The 12,973-nt window shown below is 38.2% G+C and overlaps 1 protein-coding gene across 2 annotated transcripts in view; it reads right to left on the bottom strand.

Moving 5' to 3' along the window:
- SMURF2 (SMAD specific E3 ubiquitin protein ligase 2) overlaps positions 1-12,973 on the bottom strand; it is a 115,859-nt gene that overhangs the window by 57,637 nt on the left and 45,249 nt on the right. Inside the window, exon 2 of one of the 2 annotated variants that reach the window (XM_050762418.1) lies at positions 7,785-7,823. The exons of the other annotated variant lie outside the window; for it this stretch is intronic. Coding sequence (XP_050618375.1) covers positions 7,785-7,823 — 39 coding nt within the window. The remainder of the gene's footprint in view (positions 1-7,784; positions 7,824-12,973) is intronic. 2 annotated transcript variants of the gene reach the window in all.

Genomic DNA, 12,973 nt, shown 5'->3' with positions numbered 1-12,973 from the left:
ACATGAAAAACAAAAAAACAAAAATACCTGAGAATAAACAAGTGCTTAGTGATACTGATTATAATGCAAACACTTATATCATTACGTTAGGTACTACTCTAAATACATTCATCCTTAATCCTTACAGTAACCCTATGAGGTAGATACGGTTATTATCCCTATTTTACTGATGAGGAAACTAAGGCACAAGGCGGTCAATTAACTAGGCCAAGGTCACAGAGTAGTAAATGGCAGAGCCAGAATCTAAAAGTGTAGATTCTAAACCCATGTCTGGTTCTCGACTTCATGCTCTGAACCACTATGCTGTATTTTACCTCTTATTTACCACATGGTCCAACAGTGAGTACAAGTAAGAGCTCAGAAAAACAGGAGAACAATTTGAATCTGAACAGTAAAGAAAGGGCTTTGAGGAGTGGGGAACTCATCTGGGTTTTAAGGCAGGGGTCTCCAATCTCTGGGCCATGGGCCAGTACAGGTTCGTGGCCTGTTACAGCCGAAGGTGAGCAGCAGGAGAGTAAGCATCATGGCCTGAGCTCCACCTTCTGTCAGATCAGCGGCAGCATTAGATGCTCACAGGAGCTCGAACCCTATTGTGAACTGTGCGTGCAAGGGATCTAGATTGTGTGCTTCTTATGAGAATCTAATGCTTGATGATCTGAGATGGAATAGTTTCTACCCAACACATCCCCTGCTCCCCATGTCCTTGGAAAAATTGTCTAGAACGAAACATGTCTCTGTGCCAAAGGTTGGGGGCTGCTGCTTTAAAGGACATACAGGAGAAGGAGGACTTTCCTAGCAATAAGAAGAGTGCCAAGGAGGGTATGACAATACAATATTTTAAAGACTTTGAAGAATCTAACCAAAGAGCTTGTGCTAAGGTGTAAAAGTAAGTACTGTTGGAAATATGACTGATCAAGTTAAGAGAGGCTTAAAAAGGCTGGCGCGGTGGCTCACGCTTGTAATCCCAGCACTTTGGGAGGCCGAGGCAGGTGGATCACCTGAGGTCGGGAGTTCAAGACCAGCCTTACCAACATGGAGAAACCCCGTCTCTACTAAAAATACAAAATTAGCCGGGGTGGTGGCACATGCCTGTAATCCCAGCTACTCGGGAGGCTGAGGCAGGAGAATCGCTTGAACCCGGGAGGCGGAGGTTGCGGTGAGCCGAGATTGCGCCATTGCACTCCAGCCTGGGCAAAAAGAGCAAAACTCTGTCTCAAATAAAAAAAAAAAAAAAAAAAGAGAGGCTTAAAAGTCAGACAACAGGGCTTGGACTGACTGAGGTAGATAACAGGGAGTCATTTCAGATTCTTGAGCATGGCTGGAACTACAGTCGTATTTTTCTTTCAGTGGTATTCAGGGTCCACTAGAAGAAGGAAAGACTAGAGGCAGACCATACATGAAGCAGTTGTAATTATCCAACAGTAGGATGAAAAGACCCTGAATGAGGGAAGTCATATGGAAAGGGAAAGGAAATGACAATTAAGATAGCTATTTTGAAAGATCTAATACAAATTAATAAGAAACTTGTATCAAAGATGACAATACAGTTTTCGGCCCAAAGCAATAACGGAAATGATTCTTTTGACAAAAATTTAAAAGGTGGAACTAAAAATGCTAGAGAGACAAAAATGACACTTCACGTGTTAGACATATTGGGATAGAGTAGATTTCCTGTGGACAGCTGAAAATACTAGAACAAAACAGCGTTAACTGTTGGTGACTGGAGAAATTTTGCATGTTGGTATCAATGCTAATTTTTTTAAGATACTAATCTGCCAAGTTTCAAGGACAGACAAATCACCTATCAGTTTCCCAATTCTATGACTCTGTGATCTATCGCCTTCAAATATTAAAGGAGGACCAAAACCTAAGGGTTAAGTTTCAAAGAAACTGGGTAAGTTAGGGTATTAAATCTATTTAACTATATCATTCTTGAAGCTGAGTACTATGCACAATATTTCAATAACACCTAACCATTTATAAATGTGTTCAATGGAAGAAAGTTTTTACCTCCACCCTCAATACATGAAGTATTTCCTCCTGGGAAGAATTCACTCTATCTTGTTATTTTCACTCTACTATTTAAATAAATAAACATATAAATGTATGTTTATAAGCAAAAACAAAAAAAATCACATTTCTAAACTTTCCCTTTGAGTGTTATTAAACTAGTCGAAGAATTAAGTCTCTGCTGGTTTCTTGCTTTTTTAAAAAAATAAAATTAAAAAGAATTAAGGATTGGCCAGGCACAGTGGCTCACGCCTGTAATTCCAGCACTTTGGGAGGCTGAGGCGAAAGGATCACTTGAGCCCAGGAGTTTCTGAGACCAGCCTGGGCAACATAGTAAGACCACCCCCGACACTCCCCACAAAATAATTTAAAAGTTAGCCAAGCATGGTGGCATATATCTGTAGTCTCAGCTACTCAGGAGACTAAGGTGGGAGGATCACTTGAGCCTGGGAGGCCGAGGCTGCAGTGAGCCATGATCATGCCACTGCACTCCACCCTGGTTGACAGAGCAAGACCCTATCTCAGGGGGGAAAAAAAAATTAAGGATTAAGAAAAACAACATCTAACAAAGGACTAATATCCAGAATCTACAAAGTACTCAAACAAAGCAGCAAGAAAAAAACAATCCCATCAAAAAGTGGGTTAAGGACATGAATAGACAATTCTCAAAAAAGATATACCAACAAGATAGGCCAACAAGTAGATCGAAAAATGCTCAACATCACTAAATATCAAGGAAATGCAAATCAAAACTACAATGCGATGCCACCTCACTCTTGCAAGAATGGCCATAATCAAAAAATTTAAAAATAACAGATGTTGGCATGGATGCAGTGAAAAGGGAACACTTTTACACTACTGGTGGCAATGTAAACTAGTACAACCACTACGGAAAACAGTATGGAGATTCCTTAAAGAACTAAAAGTAGATCTACCGTTTGATCCAGCAATCCCACTACTAGGTATTAAACCAGAAGAAAAGAAGTCATTATACGAAAAAGATACTTGCACACACATTTGTAGCAGCACAATTCACAATTGCAAAAATATTGAAGCAGCTCAAATACCTATCAACTAATGAGTGGATAAAGAAAATGTGGTGTGTGTATGTATATATACATATACACACACAAACACACATATACATATATACACCATGGAATACTACTTAGTCATTAAAAAGAAATAATTACATTCACAGCAACCTGGATAAAACTGGAGACTATTATTCTAAGTGAAGTAACTCAAGAATGGAAAACCTAACACCGTATGTTCTCAATCACATGTGGGAGCTAAGCTATGAGAATGCAAAGGCATAAGAATGATACACTGGACTATGGGGACTGGGGGAAAGGGTTGGGGGTAGCGAGGGATAAAAGACTACACACTGGGTACAGTGTACACTGCTTGGGTGATGGGTCCACCAAAATTTCAGAAATCACCACTAAAGTCCTTATTCATGTAATCAAACACCATCTGTTCCCCCAAAACCTATTCAAATTAAAAAAATAATAAAAGAAAAACAACTTTTTCCATACAAAATGTGGCTTCCAGATCCTTAATTCAGTAGGAAAGTCACAGCTTTTTATGTTCTCTTTCTGTTAAATAACACAATAAACAAAAATACAAGTTCAATACCTTAATTAAAAAATACATAGGTTTCAACTTAACCTGATTATATTATTCTACAAAAATTTAACTTGAGAGCCAAGTTACTCTAATATGGTCAAAAGCTATCAGGTTTTCTGAAGTTAGTGAGACATCTAGTGGTAGATACAAAGTGGCTAGAGAACTTTCTGCATTTTAAAAAATTTCTCGGCCAGGCACAGCGGCTTACGCCTGTAATGCCAGCACTTTGGGAGGCTGAAGTGGGCGGATCATGAGGTCAGGAGATCGAGACCATCCTGGCTAACACACTGAAATCCCATCTCTACTTAAAATACAAAAAATTAGCCGGGTGTGGTAGCACATGCCTGTATTCCCAGCTACTTGGGAGGCTGAGGCAGGAGAATCGCTTGAACATGGGAGGCGGAGGTTGCAGTGAGCCGAGATCGCGCCACTACACTCCAGCCTGGGTGTCAGAGACAGACTCTGTCTCAAGGGAAAAAAAATTTTTTTTCTCAATTCTCCATTATTTCTGAGGCATATAAAACAGCTAAAGCTCAAAAATCTCCTTACTACACAAATGCACTTGAAAAGCTGCAAATAATAATAAAATAACATTTTTAAGTCAAAAGTGTGTTACCTTCCAAAGAAAACAGCTTTATTTTCAATTGGGCCAAGAAAAAAAAAAAAACATTTAGCCAACCCATCTTGGTTCTAAATGACTTCAATTTGGCCCCCTATAAAATACCTTAATACATTACCTTACACAGAAATCTTTTTTAAAATGTTGCAGAAGAACCAATCTGACAGTAATGAAAACACTCCTTTTCATATAAAAAGCACACGTAAAACAGATAACAAAGGCAGGGCACAGTGGCTCACGCCTGTAATCCCAACACTTTGGGGGGCCGAGGCAGGTGGATCACGAGGTCAGGAGTTTGAGACCAGCCTGGCCAACATGGTGAAACCCCGTCTCTATTAAAAATACAAAAATTACCTGGGTGTGGTGGCACATGCCTATAATCCCAGCTACTCAGGAGGCTGAGGCAGGAGACTTGCTTGAACCCAGGAGGCAGAGGCTGCAGTGAGCCAAGATCGCCACTGCACTCCAGCCTGGGGACAGAGCAAGACTCCATCAGAAAAACAAAAAAACCAAAAAAACAAAAAACAGATAATGAATAAATGGGTAAATACGTGATAAAGTTAATGGTAGAATCTAGATGGTGGATCTTTACTATAAAATTCTTTTATCTGTTGCTTTATGTTTGAAATTTTTCCTGCTAAAATTCTGGGGGAAAGGGGAAGTGACTTATTTTTAAAAGCCAATAAGCTTGAAAACAGTTCAAAAACATGAGTTAATAAAACTTTTCTCAACAAGGATAGCACCCAATAAACAGTATTATCTCACATACAAATTACAAAAGACAACACATGGCAGTGTATTTTTTCCTGCAATGAAAAGTATATATCTATTTCATCACCCTATAGTCATACTTGGTATTAAAATTTGCTTTTCTCATTCAATACAATTTTAATTGAATCACAAGCAAAAATTTAACTATATTTTACTATTAATAACTGCACTGATCAACAAACGCACATTCATTTATATTTAATTGAAGAATTTAGGAATTACTGTCTCTGAAATTAACGTGGGCCACCCTTAACAGGTCAAAAATCTCTGTAAGTATACACGTAAATCCACCACAGAATGGACCTGGGACCTTGGCCAGTGTGAACCTGGGAGGTAACTTCCATCCCTGGCTAACTCCCCTCTGAAGCCCTAAGGATTACCGTTCCTGTTTCCCTTTCCAGGCCATCAAGAGTCTCCTATTCTAAGTTTTAAAGATAATCACACTGTTTCCCCTAATCTTATCCCTAAAGCAAGTTCACACTCTTAGAATTTTTATCAATTTTTACTGCCTACACCAATGAAAAAGGGAAAAGATTTCCTTCTTTCTTTCACTTACAATTTAAGGACAAAGATCACATAAAGGGTAACAATCAGCTCTCTAAGGTTTATAAAACATTAAAATATGATTCCTCTAGATTTCCTAGGAAAAATTAGGTAAGGATATCTGGATATTTTATTAGAGAAGCTGTGTCCTGGGACTCTAGAGGAAGGAAATTTGAAAAGGAAAGCTGGGAGACAAAACTGAAGATTTTATCTTCAAAACCGGAGCAGATGTCTTAGAGGCTACAGAAGCAGTTGTAAGAGTGCTCTTCTCAGCCGGGTGCGGTGGCTCACGCCTATAATCCCAGCACTTTGGGAGGCCAAGGCAGGAGGATCACAAGGTCAGGAGTTCAAGACCAGCCTGACCAACATGGTGAAATCCCATCTCTACTAAAAATACAAAAATTAGCCAGGCGTGTTGGCGTGCACCTGTAATCCCAGCTACTCAGGAGGCTGAGGCAGGAGAATCGCTTGAACCTGAGAGGTGGAGTTTGCAGTGAGCCGAGATCACGCCACTGCACTCCAGCCTGGGTGACAGAGTGAGACTCCATCTTTAAAAAAAAAAAAAAAAAAAAAGTGCTCCTCTTACTTCCCTCCCTTTTCTCCTTGTCTAACCCTATGTGCCACTTTTCAGGCCCACTAGGACAAATCCTACCTTAGATTAACCTTATAGAAGGTTTAAAAAAAAAAAAAAGTACACCTCAGTTAGTAGCAACAGGGATGAGGTAGGAAGTGAGCAGAAGCCTCAGAGACAACAGTGATTGGCGGCAACAGGGAGAGATGGGGAGTTCTGTGGCCACTGGGACCTTCTACTGTGACAAGCTTCTGGGGACAAGGCACATGGTACACAAATTTAAACTGCTTATAATTTTCGTCCTATGTTCCAAATTATCCTATTTGCTTTCTTATGTAAGCAGAAAGATAACCATAAATATTCATAAATATATAGTTTTATAAGATGTTATTTTATAAACTTTAAGTTCTGCTCTAGAAAAACTCAAAATAATAAAATTTCAAGTGGAATGAATTAAGTGTAATTTTAAATTATACTGGCCGGGCACAGTGGCTTACACCTGTAATCCCAGCACTTTGTGAGGCTGAGGTAGGAGGAGGATCACTTGAGGCCAGGAGTTTGAGACCAGCCTGTGCAACACAGCAAGACCCTGTCTCTACAAGGAATAGTAAATAAATAAATAAATTAGCTGGGCATGGTGAAGTGTGCCTGCAGTCCAGCTACTCAGGAGGGTGAGGTAGGAGGATCCCTTGAGCCTAGGAGTTTGAGGCTGCAATGAGCAATGACTATGCCACTGTACTATACCCTGGCTGACAGGGCAAGATTCTGTCTCTAAAAAGAAAAAATATATATAGAGAGCTCATTTCTTTTAATCAAACCCCCAAAAATCATCTACTATCACATGAAATCAAACAGTACACATAGCCTGTGACTTGAATTTAAAAATTTAATGAATCGTCTCTATTCTAATTTCAAATATTTTACATACAAAGTGTTGTTGGCTGAAGTTGTGTTTTTTTGTTGTTATTATTATTTTTTACTAAAAATTGTATCATTTTTAACCAATAATTTAGAGCTACAACAGAATAAAGATTGTTAATATACATGCTGGGTACTTCCCAATCCCCTCTCACAAAACTTAGTACTAAATAAAGCCAGAAAAAAAAAAAATCACAACAGACTGGTAAATATAATGCACATATGGGAACCAAACATCTGCTTTGGAATCTGAGACGTAAGAGCATCTAGGATCAAGTGTGGCAGAGATTTCTTTACTACACTCTGGAAATTCCAAGCAGGCTCAACGACTTTTCCACCTTCCAATGAATCCTGAATGAATACAGCTTCCTATGAAATTTTCAAAAGGAAAAAAGTGTTCACAAAATAATCTCTTAAACCTTTCCTAAGATTCTAGTAGTATGCACACCTTCAATATACATTACACAAATCTGCATCTACATACCTGCATATACACGCATTCTCATAAATACATGGGAGAGGTTAAAAGGAAAAGGCTAAGGCTAAAAAGCACAAAACCTTCTAAAAAAAATATGATGCCAAATGGCTCTGAACCAAAGCATTCATAATAAAATAACACTGACGATATTTCTGAATAGAGAAACCCCTAAACCAGAGAATTCTGAAAATCCTGTTCCCAAAGATCTACATACAATACACAAGATTTAAAGTTAATTTACTTACGGAAAAAATCCTTTTTCACCAGGTTTTTTGCACAGAGTACTGTAAAAAAAAAAAACAAAAAATACATGGGAAAAATTAAAATGTTAAGAGTGTACTGTTACATTTTAAAACACTGAAAACAGCAGTGAATAGTTAAACCCTAACTATAGCAAGGTATGAAACATGATCACAAACTTTCAAACTAGCAAACAAAGGACAGTTGAACCAGTGGTTGCAACTTTAGCAATGATCACCAGTAATAACTGAGAGCAAGAAAGTTTACAAATCTGATATTCTAATAATAAGACAGAAATTCAATTCCTATCTTCCATCAAGATCTATTCTCTGAGAAACTCAGTGGCAATGGGAAAAATAGTTCAAAGGAGATATGTAAAGTCAGGTTGTTATATCTATTTTAAGGATGAAATAATTGTATACTGAAGAGGAACATAAATAAAGATATAGCTTTCCTGATATAGATGATTTTTTTTTTTTTTAAATAACATTCTGTTCTCCATCTAAATGCCACAGAAACTTCATAGGAGAAATCAAATTACCTTATCCTAAATAGTCAGTTAAATGACAAGATATGTCTACTATATCTTTGAAGAATTTAAAGTTAATATATTAAAACTAGATATCCCAAATCCACATTTTCCAAGTTACTATACATTAAATTACTTACATGGATGGATGCACAACCTTGTGAACATACTAAAAAATACTGAATTGCCCACTTTAAAAAGGATAAATTTTGGCCGGGCGCAGTGACTCACACCTGTAATCCCAGCACTTTGGGAGGCTGAGGTCGGCGGATCATGAGGTCAGGAGTTCAAGACTAGCCTGGCCAATATGGTGACACCCCGTTTCTATTAAAAATACAAAAATTAGCTGGGCGTGGTGGTGTGCGCCTGTAGTCCCAGCTACTCAGGAGACTGAGGCAGAAGAGTCACTTGAACCCGGGAGGCGGAGGCTGCAGTGAGCCAAGGTTACACTGCACGCCAGCCTGGGCTACAGAGCAAGACTCTTTCTCAAAAAAAAAAAAAAGAAAAGAAAAGGATAGATTTTACAGCATATGAGTTACATACCAATTTTAAAATTACTGCTTACAGGCTGGGCACAGTGGCTCATGTCTATAATCCCAGCACTTTGGGAGGCCAAGGTGGGTGGATCGCTTGAGGTCAGGAGTTTGAGACCAGCCTAGCTAACATGGTGAAACTGTGTCTCTAGTAAAAATACAAAAATTAGCTGGGTGTGGTGGCGCACGCTTGTAATCCCAGCTACTCAGGAGGCTGAGGTGCGAGAATCACTTGAACCTGGGAGGTGGAGGTTGCAGTGAGCCAAGATTGCACCACTGTACTCCAGCCTGGGCGACAGAATAAGACTCTGTCTCAAATAAATAAATAAATAAATAAATAAATAAATAAATAAATAAATAAGCAAGCAAGCAAGCAAGCTTATAGAGTCATAAACTTAAAGCTTCTTTAACTCAAACTTGATACAAGAGAAAGAAAAACACCAATTTTCATATATGTAAATTTTAGTTTATAAAATACCTATGAATGTAATGTTTGGTATTTCTATCCACTTCTACTAACAGTTTAAATGAATTACAGTTACTGGAAGTTTAGTGTATAAAAGCTCATTTGACATAAACTTGGGAATGAGTCTAAATAAATATAACTAATCACTGTAAGGGTTCACATAAAAAAACCTTTTGAAGACAGATGTCATCAGTAAATAAATAAAATTATTAAGTAAGCACAAGATACTGATATACTAGGCAGAGTCCCTTAGGCCTTGTCTTAGAGTTTTGTTTTTAAAAACATAAAAACTCAATTGATGATGAAAACTAGGGCCATAACTAAGAATAACAAATCACAAACTGGATTTAGAAGAACTCCTCCCAAACTTTTATCATAATATAAATTGAAAAGAATATTTAGGATCAATACACATGTAACACAAAAAAAATCTAAATTACAATCTTTCGTTTTAATGAGGTAATGATGATGTTTTTAAACAAACCACTATCCTGTGATTCATGAAGTGAAATGATTTCACATCCGACTTCAGAGAAAGAGAAAACATGAGATCTCCTCCAACACACTGCCACCAAACCTACATTTTCATTCTTTTTTTCCTTCCTTCCACTGACAATGTCTACTCTCCTAAGACTATCCTCTATCTCATATCCAAAACACCATTTTCTTGGGGATCTTCACAGCTGTTATACATATCCTCTATCTTGCCCCCTTTTCTAACTACTTTGTCAGCATTTAAACATACTCAAGTCTTACCCAAGCCTCCCTTCAGCCATCATCTACCTCTTCCCCCTCATAATGAAACTTCTTCAAAGAAAATAAATGTGCAAAAATCACAAGCTTTCCTATACACCAATAACAGACAAACAGAGCCAATTGCTACAGAGACAATAAAATACCTAGGAATACAACTTACAAGAGATGTGAAGGACCTCTTCAAGGAGAACTACAAACCACTGCTCAAAGAAATAAAAGAGGACACAAATAAATGGAAAAACATTCCATGCTCATGGAGGGGAAGAATGAATATCGTGAAAATGGCCATATTGCCCAAAGTAATTTATAGATTCAGTGCTATCCCCATCAAGCTACCACTGACTCTCTTCACAGAATTGGGAAAAAACTACTTTAAATTTCATATGGAACCAAAAAAGAGCCCTCACAGCCAATACAATCCTAAGCAAAAAGAACAAAGCTGGAGGCATCACACCACCTGACTTCAAACTATACTACAAGGCTACAGTAACAAAAACAGTATGGTACTGTGTATATATATATAGACCAATGGAAAACAAATATATAGACCAATGGAACAGAACAGAGGCCTCAGAAATAACACCACACATCTACAACCATCTGATCTTTGACAAACCTGACAAAAACAAGCAATGGGGGAAAAGATTCCCTATGTAATAAATGGTGTTGGTAAAACTGGCTAGCCATATGCAGAAAACTGAAACTGGACTCCTTCCTTACACCTTACACAAAAATTAACTCAAGATGGATTAAAGACTTAAATGTTAAGACCTAAAACCATAAAAACCCTAGAAGAAAACCTAGGCAATACCATTCAGGACATAGGCATGGGCAAAGACTTCATGACTAAAACAAAAGCAATGGCAACAAAAGCCAAAATAGACAAATGGGATCTAACTAAACTAAAGAGCTTCTGCACAGCAAAAGAAACTCATCAGAGTGAACAGGCAACCTACAGAATGGGAGAAAAAAATTGCAATCTATCCATCTGACGAAGGGTTAATATCCAAAATCTACAAAGAACTTAAATTTACAAACAAACAAACAAAACAAACAAACAAACAACCCCATCAAAAAGTGGGCAAAGGATATGAACAGACACATCTCAAAAGAAGACATTCATGCAGCCAACAAACATGAAAAAAATCTCATCATCACTGGTCATTAGAGAAATGCAAATCAAAACCACAATGAGATACCATCTCACGCCAGTGAGAATGGCGATCAAAAAGTCAGGAAACAACAGATGCTGGAGAGGATGTGGAGAAACAGGAACACTTTTACACTGTTGGTGAGAGTGTAAATTAGTTCAACCATTGTGGAAGACAGTGTGGTGATTCCTCAAGGATCTAGAACCAGAAATACCATTTGACCCAGTAATTCCATTACTGGGTATATACCCAAAGGATTATAAATCATTCTACTATAAAGACATATGCACACGTATGTTTACTATGGCACTATTCACAATAGCAAAGACTTGGAACCAACCCAAATGTCTATCAATGATAGACTGGATAAAGAAAATGTGGCACATATACACCATGGAATACTATGCAGCCATAAAAAAGGATGAGTTCATGTCCTTTGCAGGGACATGGATGAGGCTGGAAACCATCATTCTCAGCAAACTAACACAAGAACAGAAAACCAAACACTGCATGTTCTCACTCATAAGTGGGAGTTGAACAATGAGAACACATGGACACAGGGAGGGGAACATCACACAATGGGGCCTGTTGGCGGGTGGGGGGTTAGGGGAGGGATAGCATTAGGAGAAATACCTAATGTAGATGACGGGTTGCTGGGTGCAGCAAACCACCATGGTACGTGTATACCTATGTAACAAAACTGCACGTTCTGCACATGTACCCCAGAACTTAAAGTATAATTTTAAAAATTTTTTTAAAAGAACTGCCTATACTTTTTGACTCTACTTCTTTACCTCCCACTAATGCCTTGATCCACTGCAATCTGGCTTCCTCCCTCACCACTGCCTCTGAATCGCTGCTATAAAGCCCTGGAGACCTAATTAACAAGTCCATACAATGGATATTTTTCCTTCTTTATGGCACTTGACCCCCTCATGGGCATTTGCCACTATTGATTATTCCCTCTTCCAGAATCTCTCTCTTCCAGTTCTGTTTAACACCACATTCACCAGGTTCTACATGGCATAAAACTCATTCTAAGTTCTCTTTGCCAGATCTTGCTATGCTAAAAACTTGAAGTTCTTCAGGGTCCAGGAAAAATATGGATTCTCTCCCCAGAAAATAAACATATATGTAATAGTTTACATATAATTGCAAGGTTTACAAAAATGGACACTATGATCCTCAGGTTACAGAGTAAAATAAGAGAACCTAGGGCAAAACCCTGAAGAACTTCAAGATCTTGCTATGCTAAAAACTTATTTTACTCTGTAACCTGAGGATCATAGTGTCCATTTTTGTAAACCTTGCAATTATATGTAAACTATTACATATATGTTTATTTTCTGGGGAGAGAATCCATATTTTTCCTGGGAGAGAGTTCACAGCTTAACAGATTGACAGAACTCTTCCTCTCTCTCAAAAAATAAAATTCGAAGAGCCACTTTTCCATATATTCTCTCTGGTCTTTACCATTTACTTTATGGTTATCATGATACCTAAATTCATAAAACCCGATCCTTAGGTCTCTCCTAAACTCCAGGTCCACAAACCAAACAAGCGTTCCCCCCAAAAAATCACGTCTTCCCCGCAAATCTGCTCCTCCCTCCAGTTGACTTTCTTTCCAATAGCCTTCCTTTCCACTCCACTACCCAAGTCAGAAATCTCCATAGCAACCTTCACTGTCTTCCCTCCCGAAAACCTGACAATTACAATTCTCAGCAATTCTACCCCGGAAATACCCTTCATCTGTCCACTT

Source organism: Macaca thibetana, chromosome 16 (genome assembly GCF_024542745.1).
Source record: "Macaca thibetana thibetana isolate TM-01 chromosome 16, ASM2454274v1, whole genome shotgun sequence".
In the NCBI taxonomy this organism is placed as follows: Eukaryota; Metazoa; Chordata; class Mammalia; order Primates; family Cercopithecidae; genus Macaca; species Macaca thibetana.
The sequence above is the reverse complement of the archived record's forward strand: the minus strand, read 5'-3'. Positions and strand labels throughout refer to the sequence as shown.